Source organism: Penicillium longicatenatum (assembly GCF_028827895.1).
Source record: "Penicillium longicatenatum strain IBT 33135 chromosome Unknown contig_2_segment0_segment0, whole genome shotgun sequence".
NCBI lineage: Eukaryota > Fungi > Ascomycota > Eurotiomycetes > Eurotiales > Aspergillaceae > Penicillium > Penicillium longicatenatum.
The window spans coordinates 1,269,141-1,288,646 of NW_026643120.1; the positions used below are offsets into that span (position 1 = coordinate 1,269,141).

The following is a 19,506-nucleotide window of genomic DNA, read 5'->3' on the forward strand; positions in this document are numbered from 1 at the left end:
GACAATATAGTCACATCATTATAGCTTCATGGGAGCCACCATTGAGACCCAATGAGACTTCATGACATAGGCTAAGCCTGCTAAGCTACACGGTTTTGGGGTAAGCGCAGTCTTTGATTCGCGGACAAGGGACGAATTGACGGATTTCCCGACGGAAGACCGGAGAGCCAAGAATTACTAGGAGTCGCCTGTGGGTTGAGCGCTGGAATGTAGGGCAGCACATAGAAACTCCATGGTTTTATATTTGTACTGATTTACCGAGGGTTTGCACAATTCGAAAGCAAGTTTCTTGATTCAAATTCCTAAGAGTAACTCAGGCTAAAGAGTGGAGCCTGTTATCGGCACATCTCGAACCAAACAGCCATATTTCGTGAACTAGGCCGAGGCAGCAACACCAAGACGCTGGAAGCCACCATTAGCGGCAACCTCTTCCTGAAGCTTGGCCATTCGCTTCTGGTCCCCAGTAGGATCAGTAGAATCAGCATCCAGCGTCCATGAAAGGTACTGGTTGGTATAGTTAGACTGGAAGTTCTCATCCAAAATACCAAGGCGCTTTCCATAACGAGTGACCTTCTCCCAGTCCCGAGCAACATTCTTCAGATCGCGACTGAAGTACGCGTAAGAACGCTCAAAGATCTTGCGGTTGACAGGAGTAGCCATAATCGGTTTAACATCCACGTACTCCTCATAAGTACCCTTAGGATCAGCCAAGACATCATCCGTAGCACGCTTCACAGCGCGCATGAACTTGCCAACGCGCTCCTGGTTCTCAGCCAGGAACTTATCATTGGCAATGTACAGGATTGAGCAGAAGCAGCAGCAGCCCAGCTCGGCGAGCTGGTCGATACGTAGCATCTGGACGTCGGAGCGGGGACGGTTTTGCTCGGCTAGCCATTCGGCTAGCTCGACCATTTGCACGTTCTCGAGTCCAATGCCTGCGTCGATGTCGCCGCGGATAATGGCTTTGGTTACGTTCATGCCGCAGCGGACGGCGGTGTAGTCGTCGGTTGTCATGCCGTAGTACTTTGTGAGTTCGTCGATTTGAATTTTGCCAAATTCACCGACGTAGCCGATGCGTTTGCCCTTTAGGGAGCGGAAGTCTTCGGTTATTCCGCTGGACTTCAGGTACACAACGCCGGTGAAGGGCTCGTCGAGGAGAGAGCCGATGGATGTCACCGGGAAGTTGCGAGCTTTGGCCTATGATGTTTTAGAATGAATGTATTTGACTGAGGTATGGGGTCAACTTACCGCCAGGGTATGGATCATGGCCTTGAAGCCCATGTCGACTTTACCGCTACCGATGATCTCGGTCACATCGGAGGGATCATTGGGCTCCAGCAGGGCAACCTTAAGTCCTTCATCCTTGAAGTAACCACGGGCCTGAGCGAGGTAGAGGGGGGCGTGGTACGGGGTAGCGTGCCTGAGAGAAGAAATCCTCAGCCTGTATACTTTACCAGACGACATATATCGAACAAAAACAGTATTTAATCAGATTCTGTTTGCATACCAGTTGGTCAGGAAAGTAATCTTGTCCGTAGCCATTGTGGATGAAACAAGAACTGTATACTTCTAATGGTCAGCATCCCAATACAAGGGTATCCGTGTCCAACAGTACTATGTTAGCGGTAACATCCACAGCAGCCATTGGACACGAACACAAAAATAGCAAAGGGGGAACAATCAAAGTCACGCATGTCCTTTCGCTAGAATTATCTAGATCAAGTTTTGACAGTATAATCTCAGAACAGCCAGACTCCCATGGCATATATGATTGCTCATATCTACCACGGCAGCCTGAGCCGAACACCTGTCATGCGTAGCAGACTGTTATACCATAATATACCTTGACCCTATAATCATCGCGGGGACAACAGTCCAAGGACCCCGGGAGGACCCGAAGCTAGGACGTGCGCAGCTTCATTGTTGAGAGTCGTACCGAAGGTAGACTTGAAATCGTTGGTAGGTGTGGGGAGCTCAAAATGAATCAATTGAGATGCGAGAAGGAAAGTGGTGGGAGGAGCTCATGGAGGGGTAGAAATACCCCGGAGTGGAGTTGTCCGCCAGGGTATGGTCTCATCATGATTTGCACCACAAGGTTCACCGGGATGCGCAAATCACGATTAGTTGAGCTCCCAGGTTGCCCTGATTGGGCTCGTCCGTAACTCTATTGCAGGTGATATCCACATACTTCCGAATCCAACCGGATTCACACCCGACATCGCAGACCCTTCTTACGTTATGGATGGTGTGGCGAGAAGTGCTCAATTCACGACTAACAAAGTTCCAAAGAGTTAAAACAAATAAAGGCTTCAAGATGCATGGATATGAAGGTCAAATTACAAGGTGACGTCAGGTGGAGGTGTTCACTCCGAGAAAGAAAACAACACCAAATGCAAACCGTGAACAAGAGTAAGTAAGGAAAACAAAAGAAAATAACATAGAGAAATCCTATCACTCCTCATCCTTAGCGTTGTCCCCGTTTATCGATATGCTATCCAGGGGAGACTGCGGCCGATCGCCAGACTTCCGAGTCCGGAGCGTGAGTGGATAAAAGTGCTCTTCGGGTTCTTCTTCCTCACTGCGGGGTTTGTTAGCATCTGGAACGTCATAGCTCAAACACCGAAATCATGGGACAAAAGGTGGGGTACATACGGGAGCTTCCAGGCGACATAGTCTTCGGTGCTCAGGCCCTCGCGGCCTTCCTGGAGTGAAGCAAAATCACCGGGGGTCATCATGCCGGAGCGATCCCGAGGAGAACCCGGAACGGAAAGAGGGCGCGAGATCTTCTGGTCAGTCCCACCGATGATGTCGAAGTAATCTTCTTTCTCATCGAACGAGGACGGATAGGCTGCGATTAGATTAACAACTATTCTGAACGGCTTGGAAAAGATCAAATCTTACCTCTGCGGAGCGCCAATTGGCGTGCTTTGACGTACTCCAGACCCATCCGCTTCCAGTCAAGAAGATCACTCAATCTCTCGGTCCGGTTACGCTGGTTGATACGTTGACGCCGGCTCTTGGCGGTAAAGTTGAACATGAAGTCAGTCAGCTGATTTACCGAGTCATCCACTCCCTTCGACCGACGGTCTACAATGTAGATACCGTAGTCGGAGGAGTTCTCGATCAGCTCTTCCATGTAGCAACCGAATCCAGAAAGGTTTGTAGTGATACTGGGTACACCCATCACAGTGCACTCGGCCGGAGTGTATCCCCACGGCTCGTAGTACGAGGGGAACACTCCCAAGTGGGTTCCACGAACAAAGTCGTCATAGTCAAGCGGCAGCACCGGGTTGGAAGCGTTCAGGAATTCGGGATGGAACACAATCTTGACGCGGTCGGAAGAATTATTGAACAGCTCGACGCGGCGCAGCTGGTTCAAGATGGGATCCTCGTGATCATTCACCATGTTGTGCGTGACAATAGGGGGAAGGCCGTGGCGTTTCATCGCAAACAAGCGACGGCGCAGAAGGACCCGATCTTGGCTGGTAATGAGATCCTTCTCGTCGGGCATGTTATCACCCTCCTTCCATGAAAGACAACGCTCATACATGCGCTTTCCAATGCCCTTCTCAATGTTCTCGATTGTGTCACGGAGGGACTTGACCACGGCCTGTCCCTTGAGCGACTCCACCGTCAAGGAAGAGGTTTGTGCGGGCATGATGATGAAAGCGACCACGGTCGTGGTCGAGCCACTGACCTTCAATCGGTGGTTGAGACGAGCCAATCCTTCAATAAACATATCCACTCCCTTGTTCCGATACTCGTACCGACCAGCGGTGAAGAGGTAGAGAGTGTCATCCAGATCAAAGTCATTGTGACCGTAAAAGTGACCGCGAACAAAATCATTGATCTTCTCCTTAGCTTGCGAGTGCAAGTTCTGGAACTCGTGCATGGCGGAGAATTTCTTGACATTTAGACCATTCGGGAGGACACCATCAGGCTTGCGCTTAAGCAGATGCTCGCTCTCGAAAGCCGTAATGTGCGACACTGTAGTGAAGACGTCTGCGCTGTGCGCAGCCGCGCGTTCAATGCAGTACCGGTGGTAGATTCCACGCTTCCCAGCCTCAGCATCCACATCGAAATGTTGGAGGTTATTGTAGAAATCCACTGAGCCAGCACAGAGATAACGGCCTAGCAAAGTAGCGTGCGTGGTGAAAATGGTGGTCAGATCCATATGACGTCTCTTAGTCAATGGCAAGGCCACACCAGCTAGCCATTCATGGAAATGAGCGACCACGGCCCGACGGCGTTCGTGGGCAATGTACTACAGGCAATCGAGTCAGTACCCGCGCAATATAAATTAAAATCTTTCCAATGGGTTTCAATTCGGCTTACCTCGCCCAAGAACCATGCGACCAGGTATCCAAAGACGATAGCCTCGTTGGTTTCGTGATCGGCAGCGGGAGCCGGGATGCCGGAGGTGTTCCACAGATCGCCTTTCCACTCGTCCAACCATCGGTAACCCGTGCCGGTATTGATGAGTAGCACCCGCGGGGCGCCTTCAATCAGCCAGCGACCGTAGACAATCTCAATGCCACGCTCTTTCATAGATGCGATGGTATCACGCATAGCTGGACTGGCCGGGGTAAGTTCTTCCACCTCGACAGCGGCAGAAGCACGGTTCAACGGTCCGATCATGGTGTAGCGCTCACCATACTCAGCCGTTGTGACGGGCGCCTTGGACTTGAGTACCGAGTAGATGCCGCCCACCCTGTTGGCCACCTCCGTCGCCACTTCAAAGAGCATATGGTTGCGAACATCGCGCTTGATCGGCTCAGAGCCGTTCTCGTCAGCCATTGTGAACAAGCCAAACCCCAAGAAAACGGAAAAAATGAACAGAAGGTTGAAGAGGGGAAGAGGGGGAAAGGTTGAGAGCTTGGGAACCAGAACCCGGGAGGATTGAGCTCCGGACTCGGTCTGTGCGGGGATACGCGGGATCCCAGTTTTCGACTTCCCCAGAGTTGGCTGGGGAACAAGAGACAAATCCTGGAAGGAATATTAATTTATAGGAGCTGGAGAAGCCTAGGCACTTTGTTTTTAAATAAAACTCGACCCCCTAATCTCACCTCACCTCGCCCCCATAGCTATAGTAAAAAACTCCGTTCACGAATACGGTTACAGCACAGGCGGAGAACAGAAGGTCCCGCATACTACAACCGGGCTAACTGCGTCTGGGCAACACAGTGCGACCAAAGGCCTCTGAATCCTTGGTTCATAGAGAAATTTTCCCCTCCAAACCAGCCACCGGTCAAGCTAGTGCCCTTTTCGAAACTGATTCTTTTTCTTTTCTATGATATAAAAGACGATGGAAGAGTTTTTTACCCCTGACCAAGTTTCAGGCCGGATGTAACACTGACCTTAGGATTTTAAAGTATTCTTTTCCTATAGCTCATTCGGCCCGTGCTGGTCGATCCATTGTAAACTCTCAATGCACTCCAATCATTGTCTATTTTTCTGCGGCGCACTTCTTTTTCTCCTGCACGGGGGCGCCACCGCAACGGGAATCAGGTTTATCGTGAAGCTCGTCTGGGGAAAGCTGATCTTATGATGTCATAGCGGGTCCGAAGATCTGTCATCTGGTCGGCTATCCACAAATTATCAAGATATTACTACACTAAAGCCGGACTAAAGCTCGCTAGGCTGAAATGTACATCAACTACACGTGCCTGGGTATCAGACCTGGATTCTTTGAATGCGACGAAGTATCCTTCACAACCTTGCAATCTAGTCACAATGCATTGTCATCTTTTTGTCTCGTGCTTAGGCGCCAGCTTCATTATGATGTGCTTTGTATTTAGTCCTTTGTAGCGTGGCAAGCGATAGGTACACTGATAATCAAATTCTTTAATACTATGAGGCTCAAGGCCAATGCCGGAGGGATCAAAGGTTTAACTTGGTGATACACCCGTGGCCTCCGCCAGCTTGTATATAAGTCTCAACCTCTTATCGCTGATAACAAGAACGCCCACTTTTCCCTGAGCTTGGGACCCATTAACTTCCTCTTCTTTGGGCATCAACATTTGTAGCTGCAACTACCTCTCAGGACCTCTGATAGAGAATCGGCAGATTTTGATTCAGGCCTCGGAATGCCCTGTCCCGAGGTCATGAATAGCCCTTCGCCCCCAGGTTCTCACTCAACCTTCTCCCAACAGCTCCCATTTCCGTTCAATATAGCATCTCGAATCTGGCGGCGACTATGGCATGGGATCCTGCTATCTTGCCATAAGACATCACCCCCATCTCGGACTAGAATACTCCTGACGCCCTCCCCTACCCAGTCTAATGAAAAGACACAAGGTTCCTTGCCCAGCTGCCGATCCATTCCCTACGATCGTGTCTCGTCCTTGATGGACGTGGACTACTTTCGCGGTAACATCAACCGGGATGGCAGATCACAGGACGGGTACTTGGACTCATTACGAGTAGTTAATCCCGACATATGCACACAAAGATCCAGCATGGCCTCTTGTCACAACATGTCTGCTGATCTTGATGAAAGAGTTGAACGGCAGAATTTCCATGTGCCCTGTCTTCCCGATTTCTGGTTTACGAGAGCTCCAACGGCCCCCTTGTCCGTCAGTATTGGACTAGGTCTTCAACAATTGGGAGAATCCATGGTGCCTGGGAACCAGGAGCCCATGTCCGCTGAATCTTGTCCTTGTCCAGCGACAGAGTGTATACCGGAGGAATCACCAGCCCTAAGTAATCTGGATGAACGCCCCTTCCCTGCGAGGACTCGCGGCCTTCCCCAAGGCGGTTTCTCTCGCGCGATGGGATTGTTCATGCAACCGTCTGCTATTCTATCGGAAGCTGACATGATCCAGGACTGCATTCAGGAAGATGACAGCAACATTCAAACGGCCCCGAGCCCACGATCCCATTTCCCATCATTTGACTCGAGCCCTGGGTCTTCATTGAGCTTTACTGGATATAGCAGCCAGCGGCTGAGAAACTCGCCATCGTCGCAAGCAGATGCTCGGCCAGTCACACCAGATATACCCGACGCTGAGGCTTCGACCCTAAGCCACCCGCACCAGCCACATGTTGCTTCCGCATTCGGTAATTCAGATGGGGCGGGCTCACGTGGTCGGTCTCGTCGAGCGTCTGGCAATTGGACCAACAGCTCATCACCTAGTCTGCCGTCTGTGTCGGAACTTGCTCATCGGAGGCAGCTTAACATTTTCGGGAGTCTCTTCAATTTTCCTATCTTTTCACTGACTTTGGCTGCAGGTAAGGCTGCGCAGAAGCGTAGGTTTGACTAGTAGACTTGAAAAGAGAAAACCAAAAAAAAAAACCACCCTATTTCTTACGCATTAAGAAATCGATAGCCTAATTACAATTCTTGACATTGAATTCGTGTTCAGTGCGTGGGAAATTGGTGTTGCCGATTCTCGACCTTATAATTGGCATAAGAATCCGTGATCCGTGCGTCAGGGTCCAGCAGGCACGCTATGCTCAGAACAAGTCGTTTGCAATACAACATCCATCTTTTTTTTCTTCTACAATAGACCAAGACCTTATGTCATTATAACATCCACTGGATCCTCTATAGATGGGGTGGTCAATTACTCGATCAGCCAAAGATCAATGCCCATTCGTCGATGAAGTCATGTCTCCACAATGACTTCATGATGCTGTCACTGGCATCTACAAGTACACGCTCCATAGATTGGTATTTAAAAGCTGTCGTGTGACCCCTCCAGAGAACTATCATTCAAACCTTCCAATTTCTTCCAAGCAATCACAATCTTTCAAGGTACGTGGCCATTAGTATCCTCAACTGCCTCGAGGTGCAGAAACTCACCATTTAATTGAACAGACATCCCCACTTCTCAATTATCACATCCTTCAAAATGCCTCGCGGAGCCGAATACGACAACGGAATTCCTCAGTCCGACAACGCCATTGAGGCCGGCGAGACCAAGGCCCACGGTGTCGGCAACGACGTAAGCCTTCCAACATTCTACCATCACGCGAATACGTCCATCTAACACGGAATTTCACAGAATGCCCCTCTGAACCACACCCAGAAAGTCGCTCCCATGCCCGAGGAGACCGGCTCGCACCGCGATGTCCACCCCGGTTACACCGGTATCCCTCAGAACCCCGAAGGCAGTGGTAAGGGCGGTCATGAGCCCAAGACTTTGGGTGAAAACAAGGGCCTTGGTTCCCAGCCCGGCGTTTAAATTCAAAATTTCTGAACTTATATGATATCACTTTGTTTCCCTTGATGGGATAATACCTTGAAACCAAGGGGACACGAGTTACGCATTATCTTGTATACGTGCGCACGAAATTATTTAGAGTCTGGATATATCCCCAGGGCTTTCATATAGCTTACGCTTGAATATGAAATATTGTACAACTATTATCACTACATTCTCCAAAAGTCTGATTAGAGCAGTAGAGTTGGATTACTTAGACATCAATGTTGCTCTCGTTCCATTTACCTGTTGTACTTATCAAATATGCAGTGGCGACCGGTATTCCCTTTCTGCCTACTGCGTTGAGGTCGGGACGGGTCGATACCCCACCCAGACCCGAATATAGTACCAAGATTGCTTTGCTACTCCGAAATGGAGAAAGGCATACCCATGGCTCGACTGAATGGAAATTTGAAAGCATTTTATAACGTGAATTCCCGACTTAGTCCTTGTTATTCACCCTTAGTAATCAATCACGTATGTACGCCGTCATGACTTGTCTATAAAATCCATATCTTAAATGAATAGTACGTGTAAATCATCGTATCGGTATTGGTAGTCTATATTCACAATATTTTCTTGATAGTACGGGCCGAAAGTGTATTTGTGATTTGGTCACCTCACTTGTACATGTCCTTCTTGTTGGTTGGTGACACTATGCCCAAACTCGCCGTTCTCATCGACGCGGATAACGCACGATTATCCGGCATCAATCGCCTCCTCTCCGAAGTTGCAAAATATGGCACAGCTCATGCAAAGCGAGCTTATGGAGACTGGAGCAGTCCCAATCTGAGGGGCTGGAAAGATCAGCTTCTTGAGCAATCGATACAACCAATCCAACAATTCGCCTATACACACGGAAAAAATGCAACCGATTGCGCTATGATCATAGACGCGATGGATCTTCTATACTCTAACCGGTATGATGGATTCTGTCTTGTGTCAAGCGACAGCGACTTCACGCGTTTAGCCGCTCGCATCCGCGAGTCAGGACTTAATGTGTACGGACTCGGCGAGCAAAAGACGCCTAAGCCCTTCGTCGCCGCCTGCGATAAATTCATCTACACCGAAAACCTCGTGCATCTTGATCAGCTTGCTCCACATTCCGATAGTGTTATCGTGCCCGGGAATCCCTCTTCAGAAAAAAAGGCTCAAAACGATAAACACCTAGCAAGTCAGCTACGAACTACAGTGGAGGCAGCATCGGATGACGAAGGATGGGCTAGACTCTCTGACGTAGGTCAGCTTCTCACAAAAAAGTTCCCTGACTTTGACTCTCGTAGTTACGGGTACCATAAGCTAAGTGATCTGATTAAGGCTTCTTCTCTGTTCGAAATCCAACGTCGCTCCCATCAGGAGGGCTCATGTATGGAGACCTACGTACGCGATAGGCGTCGAAAGCCTAAAGTTTCCGTTCAAAAATGAGTCTTAAGAGCCGCACTACTACTGTGCTTTATGTCGTTTATACGCTCATGTGACGCTTTCGCGTACCCACTATTGCTATTTAGTAATACCATCCTACTCTCCTCTACCGTGTTCATGCCCATCGTAATTTGTCTGGGCATTCTTCCATGAGACCTTTGAAAAATGAGCAGTGATGGATGAGCCCTGGAGATGGCGAGATATATGGGGTTCCGAATGGCCAGCCCTACGGAATAGTGTCCAGGGTGACGAGGTGGTCAAACGGCGGCTGGAAGTTACGGTGGAAATGTGGCGTTTCTGGCGCCAGGAGCCGTCATTTTCGTCACTTTCACAGGTCCTTGTAAAACATGTCATAAGCGGAACGTGTTCTGGTGTGAAACATGTAAATGACATGGGGTCTAAATCATAGTTCAAGTAATTTGAGGCACTGAGGATTCGATCTACCATAAAGCTCCGAGTAAACTACCCGACATGTGCCAGATATATTTAATACAACAAACTTTTTGCTAAACCTTGGTTTTAGTCTACGTCAAGTATCTACAGCTTCAACAAATCCACCCGGCTAGCCGATCATGGGCAAGTAGAGTTACTCTTTGTTCAAGGTTTTTATAATGAGAAAAAGAAATGACATAGAAAAATGAGAAAAGAAAAACAAAACTGCACAAGAGTCAACCCGCGTTGGCGAAGCTAGACTGGAGCGTTTGGGCGTTTCGATCGGTCGTGATTGTCGCTTTGGGTCGTGCAAACAGTTGGCGCGTTGGGAAATATCAGTCGCTTTGGGCTCTTCCAAGATTCAAGAACGAGGAAGCTTCTCGAGAATAACCAGCACCGCTTTGTCGCCGTGACCTTTTACATAGTCTATAAGTTCCTCAGTAACACCAACCACACCTTCTGCCTTCAACTTCGCAACTTCATCCTTGAAACCACCCGAAACCCAAATCTCATCCAGGATAGTAGCAACAACGATGCCATTCGTCTTAGTAACTCGGACAAGTTCGCGTAGGGCAGGATCGGGGCCAACGTGGCCAAGGGTAAATGTGCCAACGCACACAACGGTATCGTAGGTTTCGTCCGGCTTCGCAATGGGTTGGGTCATATCAGCTTGATCTAGATTCCGATAAACGCCAGTGTCTCTGGCAATGTCAAGCATGGGGACAGATAGGTCAATGCCATCAATTGCCTTGGGGCGGGCAATTGAAAGGGCCTGTCCCACGAGTCCAGTTCCACAGCCAGCATCAAGGATGATGCTGTTCGCGGGGCCATTGGCTTTCGCGTATTTCATGGCTGCTTGGGCAACGAGCACGGGGGCAACATAGCTCTGAGCTTCATCGCCAACCTCGTCGTTGTATGTTGCAGCCCATTTATCGTAGATGGACATGCATTCTTTACTGTTAGGGCTGTCTCGGGCCTGTTGAAGATACAGAGCTGGAGGTGGAGCGGGGATTGCAGGAGACATAGTGACAGGAGTTGATTCCTGAAAGATGTGTTGAAAGAGAAGTTCAAAGAGTCGTAAGATTGCTGTTGGCAATGGTTTGGTTTTTCTTTCAATTCAAGCTCGTACATGTCTCGTTCTTATAAGTTTGAAAACTACATGTATTAGTATTTTCCTTTACAAATATTCCAGATACGCAAAGATGCGGGGTTTCGCGAATCCTACCCAAAGCGATGCCGCGTCGTCGATCGATGATGTCGGTGGATCATGATCCCCGATATACCCCGACCCCGCCGTAGCTAAAAAAAGGAAAAGAAAAGGAAAGGCATCTGCGAGTAATGAATGGCACGCAACATGCATGGATGAAACCATCCTCAACAAATGCACCACCTCGCAAATAAGGATCGCTACAGTTGCTGTTCTTTCCCGCTCTCCGCATCCACCGTTTGGTCAAAGGCGTCCTACACTGCCCGGCAGACGCTCAACAATGAGGGATAAAACACTATTGAATCGTCAGCACCAATAAAGTCATAGCATATCCCCGCGTGCATCGTCAACAGCGGAGACCACTTGCATTTGCATTGGCATTTCCCTCGAGGCGTCTGTGCAACGGAAAACAGGTTTAGGTCGAGTTAGGTTTAGGTCGAGTTTCGCAATATACAGTAGGAAGAACATGATCCATTCTCGTAAAGGAGTTGTGTAAGATCGTGTTCAACCAATCAATCCTCAAGATTCGTTCCTGTCAATATGATCGCTCTCCATAGTTCCACGCGGTTTGGCTGCTAAGCCTTGATTAGTAACATTCAGTCGCGTTTTCCTAACCAATGCATTGTGGCTTTCGTGGCTTTGATCACCATCATTCTCAAAACCACGATGGATCCATTCTCTTCACGTAAAGATACGAGTGGTTGATTCAGGGCGGTACCTGATGCCCGTGAGGGGACACTCAGCAGAAATAGTCAACCGATCGTCTTAGGGCAGATCTGACGTGGTGCATTGCGGGCCCGGGGGCCAGTGCTCCCAGCCATTCACTGCTGTCTTTAAGAGATGTGGAGGACCAAAAGAGGGGCTGAGAGCATGTGGGGAGCTCGAAGAGGCTCCGAAGGCTGGATCTCAAGTGGCAATTTACGTCCGCACTTTTCACAACGTGCCTGCAATTGTGCTTTCCACAGTGATTCTGAGAGGTCAATGGCTGGTATGAGTATCATCATAGTATTAAAGTCTTGAACTGCCAATTTATTTGTTTTTGCATAAGCGCCATAAGCCTAGAAAAGGGCTTTATGGGCTCAGACATGCTCGTCGGGCCCCACCTTGGCATAGATGGTGTGGTACATGCAGCCAATATACTAGTGGTGCTTCTGGGTCTCTACATCGTGCAGTTTCCCCTCAATTTAATGAAAACGGTTGAATTCAAGGCAAAATTTTCAATTCGTCCGAGTACAGGGGTATATTTGTCCACCTCTAGGAACTCTAATACTGAATATGATTGTCAAATAGAGTCAAAGTCCAAGTGAGCCTAGTGCCCAGGTGGGTCTTCTTTCTTACAGGATGGATATGATGCCATTTTTGACTTCTGAGAGACGTAATGCCCAAAGCTAGGTTTTTGAGGAACCATTTCAAGTACATTGGCTTGAGTGAAGCGGTCTCGGAGATTGTGACATGTGTAAGAACTTGGCCTTCCAAGGTTGATCCTGGATAAGTATAAAGTAATCAGCATACAGGGATGGGAATTTACAATACGAAAGACAGAAGTTGTTACCAATATAAACGCTAAGCAGAGTTAATTTCGAGTCACTCACAAGAAACGCCGGGCTATTCCAAGGTTTCTATCAATGCATCGTGGGCAGGCTATGATGAGAATGCGTAGCAAATGACTAGAATGCTTCTGTACAGCGTCTAAAAAAAACCATGACGGTAGCTATGCGCCACCTCCGGGGATTGTGTGAGGAATTATATGTATAAGGTGGGATCATGATGGCGTTCATGTATCAAGGAAATAAATGTACGGGGATGTCAAGAGTGAATGGATCAGGATTGGGCAGAGCCAGATCCGTCGTCTTCTTGCTCGTCGTTGGCAGGCTCGGGCTGCTCGGAGTCGAACATCGGGGCAGCAACACTCTTCGCTTGCACAAGCTGGAGAAGTTTATCTCCTAGGACGCCAGCGCCGTCGATCTTGCTAAGCTTGGTTCGGAAATGTTCGATGTCGATTTGCATCCTGAATAACATTAGTACAGAACCTAGGCGCATGACCGTGAAGACTAACCTCTTTTTACCAGTTTCAGACTGGACACTCGCCTCGTCAAAGGCTTTGACCCACTGGTCTCGGTAGCTATTAAACACAGGACCCATGATCATATTGACAGTCATTTCGGGCAAATGTTTACTCAGCACACGGTGAAGTGTGCCCGTCTCCTTGGCTAGTGTCTCCATGTAGGAATGAACGACAGAAGAATCATTTTCAGCATCCCAATCAATCTTCTTCATGGCATTGACATGGACCGTCGAGCGCGAGCTCATAATGTCCACAAGCTTCTCATGAATACCGTTTTGGTGTTCCTGGCATAACCTCTTGACCTTGTCGAACTCGGCCATGACTTGGTTTCCTTGCCCATGACGACGCACGAATTCCCTGACATACGGCACAAGCGCAACAACAAAGCTCAATGCTTGGGATGAAAGTGCGAGATGTTTGGTTGTAATGTTCTTCAATCCCGCGCTACGCGTTGCACCAGCGCCAAGGATCAGTTGAGAAGACCTGGAGTTGAAAAGCTTCAGAATCTCTAACAGCTGAGGTGCAATGTCTTGGATCATGTTAGGTATGTTTGCCATGAGGAATTCGAACTCCTCAATACTGCACATAATGGCAACGGCTGAGTCTGGCAGGATGTATTTCTGTTCATCGATAACCGCACTGCGCACCTTCTCTTTGCCTGATCCATTGACGGAAGAGCTATTTTCTGAAGAGTTGGTCTGGTCTTTTTCGGTGTATGGGATCCAGATCTTGGAAACCTCAGCCCATGCCTCGATGTCCTTGGTGCTTGCGTCCAGGATGCGGGTCAAAATGGTAACCTCTGTTTCTCCAAAATCGCGCGCATCCCATCGGTCCGCGTCCATGACTTTGACAATGCGATGTCGCTGTGACTCACCGAACCGGGAGATGAAGTCACGAATCTGATTACCTACAATTGTCCGAAGTGCAGTGCCACCTCGGCCAGAAATGGCCTCGCACTCGTCGGCAAACAGACGGTTGAGAGTAAAGTACTTGAGAAATTCTTCCTTGGAAAGCTGCGCTGTCTGTTCAGATCGAACTTTCAGAACCTTGGTGACCTGGGATTGAGCAATATCTACCGCTTGACCAAGGAGACTTGACATGTCCAAAACCTGTAAGATTTCGTCCTGCGCCATCTGAGCCGAAGGTGACGGACGTCCATCTGGAGATTTGACAGCCTGGTTCATGTGTTGTGTGTTGGGGCTTCGAGGCGACTTCACACCAGTGGTCGGGGGGTTTTCGAGGCCACTAGCAATATCCAGAAGAATCTTTACTTGTGTGCTCAATCGGCGGAGGCATTCGCTAATACCAGTATAGACCGCTAAGAGCATTTGATAGGCATCCTCGGGATCAAGAGCACGCAGGTTACGTGCAAGAACGGAAGACTTCTCTTGCTGGCTCCGCTGACGGTCCCCAACGGTTGAAACTGATACCATGGATTCATTGTCGTCATCACTTGAGCTGGGTAAGTGTTTTCGGATAAGCCCTTTCATCTCACGCAATACTGCCCCCTTAAAGGAGGTTGCCGCAGGCGTGGTGAAGCGAGCTTTTGCAAGTCCAGTGAGCTGAACATGCAATCTGGATCGTAAATCATTATCAATGTTCATGTATGCGGGAGACACCATCGATACAGGACGGTTTCCACCTCGTTGACGTAGGAAAGAGGAGCCCCAGCGCTGCAAAGTGGCATCGGAGGACACGTTTTGGACGTGGTCACGCAAATCGCCCAGAAGATCATTCAAGAAACGGGTTTCGTATCCCATTCCAATACGCTGTCTTAATTGGGCAAGGTCTTCAGATGCACCATCAAGAGCTTTGAGTCTTCGAAGATCAATCGCTCGTCGGGGGAGGTCCTTATCATCTTCTTCGGCGGGGCGATCAGATAACTTCTCACCAGACATTAATTTCTCTACCTCTTCGAGTTCGTCAGAGGCAACCTCTATGTCACCCTGTTCGACCAAATCCTCGCATCGAGAGACAGACTCTACTACGTCACGCAGTTGAGCCACGGCTGCAGCTAGCATGCGTACATTCTCTCTTCGTCGGCGGAGATTAACGATCTTCAAGCCACCCAATGCCATCTCCTTGTCGATTTTCTGGAGGTCTCGGCGCAGGACCTGGATTCGTTCCACTGAGTCGGCCGCCTCCGCATGTAATTCACGTAGTGAACCCAATGCAGTGAAGAATGATTTTGAGGCTGTCGAAATAGAGGAGATCAAATGGATCTCCACAGTATCCATATACCAAGAAAGCTTCTCTTGCAGAATTGCATTGGTGGCAAGCGCTTTTCTGCCGGTTTGAACGGGCTCCGACGCACCTCCATTGGATTGCTGGTCGTCTTTCACGGGAGGCCGGGGTGGTCTCACCACTTCCGATTTTTCTGATATCACGTCAAAGGTTCGAGGATTCTCCAGGTGGAAGTCTTCCTCAAGGTAAACGGATGGGATTGTCGACAGCGGTGTTACTGCAGGGCCTCGACCGCGAAATGAGGGCCGTCGGCCTCGTGGATCATAAGGGGAAGTTGGCCGTGAGCTCGTCGATATGGTTGAAGACCTCCGTTCCGGGCTCCAAGGCAGCAAAGAATCTTTATGTTCAAGCTTGGGTGACTTAACGCTCGGGGTTGTTGCGCCTTCTTCTCCGGTGCTCTCTTTCGACTGCTGGAACACATCATACAGTGAGCCGACTTGCGACAAGTACGGCTGGAAGACCTTCGAGTCCACATGGGTGATGTTTGTCAAGGTCACCGGTGGGATGTCGCGGGACGACGGAGGTTTGTATCCAGTAGCCGAAACAGCGGTATGAGTGGTTAAACCTGTTCGAATAATCGGGGGCTGCAAGAGGGTCGAAATGGCTGCAATGATCTCACATTAGTCTCTTTGGTTTACCCGGTCTGCATACGGTCATATGTGTATCTTACCGTTTTGTCCTGATTCCGCAATAGACCCTTGGTGCTGTGAGACCTCTAGGATCCCTCCAATGCTCACGATAGAGCTCGCCGTGGATCCCCTCCTCAGGGGGAACCGTTGAGGGGGAACACGAGGAGACTCCAGCTGGGTCGTGGAATAGTGTGAGATAGATGGCGTGGATGCGCCCGACGCCAGGCTGTCAATTGACTTGCGCGGGCTGTTCGCCATCTTGTCCACGTCCGCACGGCGGATGCGACAGCCACCGGGGTCGATCGTTGGGGAAGCTCGGGGTTATCTGATCATGACAGATCAACCACAAGACCGCCGAGCTCAGGGCCCTAGATCCGCGTCCACCTTCAGCAAGAAGCTCCGGGTACTGGGGCCACAGATCTTGATTTATTTCGAGGCTTGGTGAGTACTGCCAAGCAGGTGTCGTGGCATTGTTTCCAAGGTGCCATGCCCAGCTCTACCCAATCGGGAAAGGCGCTAGCCCCCGGATTAAACATTACTCCGCCCCTGTGATTTCTGCCTCAGGGAATAGGCCGAATTCCACTTAACGCGTCTATGGGAAGGAACGCGTCGCGCTCGCGAAGATGTTCCCCCAAAAGTTCTCTCCCTTGTGTCTTCAATTTTGCAAGTCCTTCCTTCCCCTCCACACCACAAAGCACCACCAACACCATGGATAGACGCACTCCTTACACTCTGAGCGTTCTTGCGCCCAGTACAAATGGTGCTGATGAGTCAAAAACTGCCATTCAAAATAAATTAAAGGACTTTGTGCTACAATTCCAGCTGGACAATGCATTCATCTACCGGTACGGAATCCACTAATCATGCATAATTCAGGGTGGCTTGTATTTCAGGACTGACTCGAAGAACCTTACAGAGATCAATTACGGCAGAATGTGCTTGTGAAGCAATACTATTGTGATATTGATATCGCCCACCTTATCTCCTTCAATGAGGAGTTAGCACACAAACTTACCACAGAGCCCGCTGATATCATTCCTTTGGTAAGGAATATCCCTACCCACTAACTTGACTCTGTCTAACTTTGAGTAGTTTGAATTAGCTCTGCAGGATTGCACTCGTCGCATTGTCTACTCTGGTGACCGAGACATCACCCTTCCCTCCCACCAACTGCTTCTCCACTCCTCAGCATCGCATATTTCCATCCGCGACCTGAACGCCACTAATATTTCTCACCTTGTCCGTATTCCTGGTATCGTCATCGGAGCTTCCACCATCTCATCAAAGGCGACCATTGTTCATATCCGTTGCAAGAACTGCGATCACAGCGAAAACATCCATGTTGACGGTGGATTTGCCGGTCTGACCCTCCCAAGACGGTGTGGACGACACAAGGAGCCCGGCGACCAGCCTGGTGAGGAATGCCCCCTTGACCCCTATGTGGTGCACCATGAGAAATGCCAGTTTGTGGACCAGCAGGTTCTCAAGCTTCAGGAGGCCCCTGACCAGGTGCCGGTCGGTGAGTTGCCCCGCCATGTCCTGATTTCTGCCGACCGATACCTTGCGAACCGAGTCGTCCCCGGTTCGCGCTGTACCGTGATGGGTATTTTCTCGATTTATCAGGCAAAGGGCGGCAAGAAGGAAGCTGCGGTAGCCATTCGTAACCCGTACTTGCGTGCTGTTGGCTTGAACACCGATGTCGATCAGACTGCCAAGGGTAATTCAATTTTCTCGGAAGAAGAAGAGCAAGAGTTTTTGGAGCTGAGCCGTCGGCCTGACCTGTATGAGGCTATGGCTCGCAGCATTGCTCCGTCAATCTACGGAAATGCCGACATCAAGAAGGCCATCGTTTGTCTTCTGATGGGTGGCTCAAAGAAGATCCTGCCTGATGGAATGAAGCTTCGTGGTGACATCAACGTTCTCATGCTGGGTGATCCTGGTACTGCCAAATCCCAACTGTTGAAGTTCGTTGAAAAGGCGGCTCCAATTGCCATCTATACCTCCGGAAAGGGTTCTTCAGCGGCCGGTTTGACTGCCTCTGTGCAGCGCGATCACACCACTCGCGAGTTCTACCTGGAAGGTGGTGCCATGGTTCTTGCTGATGGCGGTGTGGTTTGTATTGATGAGTTCGATAAGATGCGTGATGAAGATCGTGTGGCTATTCACGAAGCTATGGAGCAGCAAACCATTTCCATTGCTAAGGCCGGTATTACAACCATCCTCAACTCCCGAACATCAGTCTTGGCCGCCGCCAACCCGGTCTTTGGCCGATATGATGATTTGAAGACCCCGGGCGAGAACATCGATTTCCAGACTACCATTCTGTCCCGTTTCGATATGATTTTCATTGTTCGGGACGATCATGAGCGTGGCCGTGATGAGAGAATTGCTCGTCACGTCATGGGTGTTCACATGGGCGGTCGTGGTATGCAGGAGCAGGTCGAAGCCGAGATTCCGGTCGATCAGATGAAGCGCTATATCAGCTACTGCCGAAGGTGAGTAATCTATCCCGCGGATCCAGTTTTCGTCAGCATTTCTAACTTGGTATATTTAGTCGCTGTGCTCCTCGTCTTTCACCCGAGGCCGCTGAAAAACTCTCTTCCTACTTCGTCTCCATCCGAAAGCAAGTTCACCGAAGCGAGATTGAGTCCAACGTCAAATCATCTATCCCCATTACTGTGCGTCAACTTGAGGCTATTGTCCGTATCACCGAGTCTCTAGCCAAGCTATCCCTCTCTCCCATTGCCACTGAGGCCCACGTGGATGAGGCCATCCGACTTTTCCTTGCCTCAACTATGGATGCTGTCACCCAGGGCGATGGCCAAGGCAATAAGGATCTCATGCAAGAAGCTTCCAAGATTGAAGACGAGCTCAAGCGCCGTCTTCCTGTCGGATGGAGTACCAGCCTGGCGACACTTCGTCGTGATTTCGTCGATGGCAAGGGTTATACCGAGCAAGCTCTCAACCGCGCCATCATCGTGTTGCAGCGGAGAGAAACCATCCAGATTCGCTCCGGTGGTTCACAAATCTACCGAAACACTGCATAGACGACCTTATGATTCTGATGTTGACTTGAATATACCGAATGTACTATGGGGTGATAGGAACTTTCTACGGCGCATTTGTTTCGGCGGAGTTGGGGATTGCGTGATATCAAACCTAGGGGCATATTTTCAACCCAATGCATATTCATAATTTCAATCAAAACATCCGTTTTGTACCACAGGACTTCACAAACCAAACCGCCAAGCCCTTGGTGTCTGCATTTCATTATGCTCGGCAGACCCTCACTTCCGTAAAGCC

General features: G+C 49.5%; 8 protein-coding genes across 8 annotated transcripts; 4 read left to right on the plus strand and 4 right to left on the minus strand.

Moving 5' to 3' along the window:
* Nucleotides 1-375: 375 nt before the first annotated feature.
* On the minus strand, nt 376-1,542 carry N7484_003004 (NMT1/THI5 family protein; the record flags this gene model as incomplete). The annotated part of the gene is made up of 3 exons (XM_057113424.1): nt 376-1,197; nt 1,249-1,420; nt 1,508-1,542. 3 exons carry the CDS (start codon nt 1,540-1,542, stop codon nt 376-378), a joined length of 1,029 nt encoding a protein of 342 aa, XP_056973564.1.
* A 909-nt stretch (nt 1,543-2,451) lies between these two features.
* N7484_003005 (Glycogen synthase) lies at nt 2,452-4,797 on the minus strand (the record flags this gene model as incomplete). The annotated part of the gene is made up of 4 exons (XM_057113425.1): nt 2,452-2,578; nt 2,653-2,848; nt 2,902-4,264; nt 4,336-4,797. The coding sequence occupies 4 exons, from the start codon at nt 4,795-4,797 to the stop codon at nt 2,452-2,454; spliced, it is 2,148 nt and encodes a 715-aa protein (XP_056973565.1).
* A 1,679-nt stretch (nt 4,798-6,476) lies between these two features.
* Nucleotides 6,477-7,262, plus strand: N7484_003006 (uncharacterized protein; the record flags this gene model as incomplete). Its single annotated transcript, XM_057113426.1, has 1 exon — nt 6,477-7,262. The coding sequence occupies one exon, from the start codon at nt 6,477-6,479 to the stop codon at nt 7,260-7,262; it is 786 nt and encodes a 261-aa protein (XP_056973566.1).
* A 591-nt stretch (nt 7,263-7,853) lies between these two features.
* On the plus strand, nt 7,854-8,186 carry N7484_003007 (uncharacterized protein; the record flags this gene model as incomplete). Its single annotated transcript, XM_057113427.1, has 2 exons — nt 7,854-7,946; nt 8,007-8,186. The coding sequence occupies 2 exons, from the start codon at nt 7,854-7,856 to the stop codon at nt 8,184-8,186; spliced, it is 273 nt and encodes a 90-aa protein (XP_056973567.1).
* Nucleotides 8,187-8,861: 675 nt separating this feature from the next.
* Nucleotides 8,862-9,629, plus strand: N7484_003008 (NYN domain-containing protein; the record flags this gene model as incomplete). The annotated part of the gene is made up of 1 exon (XM_057113428.1): nt 8,862-9,629. One exon carries the CDS (start codon nt 8,862-8,864, stop codon nt 9,627-9,629), a length of 768 nt encoding a protein of 255 aa, XP_056973568.1.
* A 790-nt stretch (nt 9,630-10,419) lies between these two features.
* N7484_003009 (class I SAM-dependent DNA methyltransferase) lies at nt 10,420-11,082 on the minus strand (the record flags this gene model as incomplete). The annotated part of the gene is made up of 1 exon (XM_057113429.1): nt 10,420-11,082. The coding sequence occupies one exon, from the start codon at nt 11,080-11,082 to the stop codon at nt 10,420-10,422; it is 663 nt and encodes a 220-aa protein (XP_056973569.1).
* A 2,004-nt stretch (nt 11,083-13,086) lies between these two features.
* Nucleotides 13,087-16,461, minus strand: N7484_003010 (vacuolar protein sorting-associated protein 54; the record flags this gene model as incomplete). Its single annotated transcript, XM_057113430.1, has 3 exons — nt 13,087-13,273; nt 13,322-16,178; nt 16,245-16,461. The coding sequence occupies 3 exons, from the start codon at nt 16,459-16,461 to the stop codon at nt 13,087-13,089; spliced, it is 3,261 nt and encodes a 1,086-aa protein (XP_056973570.1).
* A 450-nt stretch (nt 16,462-16,911) lies between these two features.
* Nucleotides 16,912-19,250, plus strand: N7484_003011 (MCM DNA helicase complex subunit MCM5; the record flags this gene model as incomplete). Its single annotated transcript, XM_057113431.1, has 4 exons — nt 16,912-17,048; nt 17,120-17,246; nt 17,296-18,698; nt 18,758-19,250. 4 exons carry the CDS (start codon nt 16,912-16,914, stop codon nt 19,248-19,250), a joined length of 2,160 nt encoding a protein of 719 aa, XP_056973571.1.
* Nucleotides 19,251-19,506: the final 256 nt, after the last annotated feature.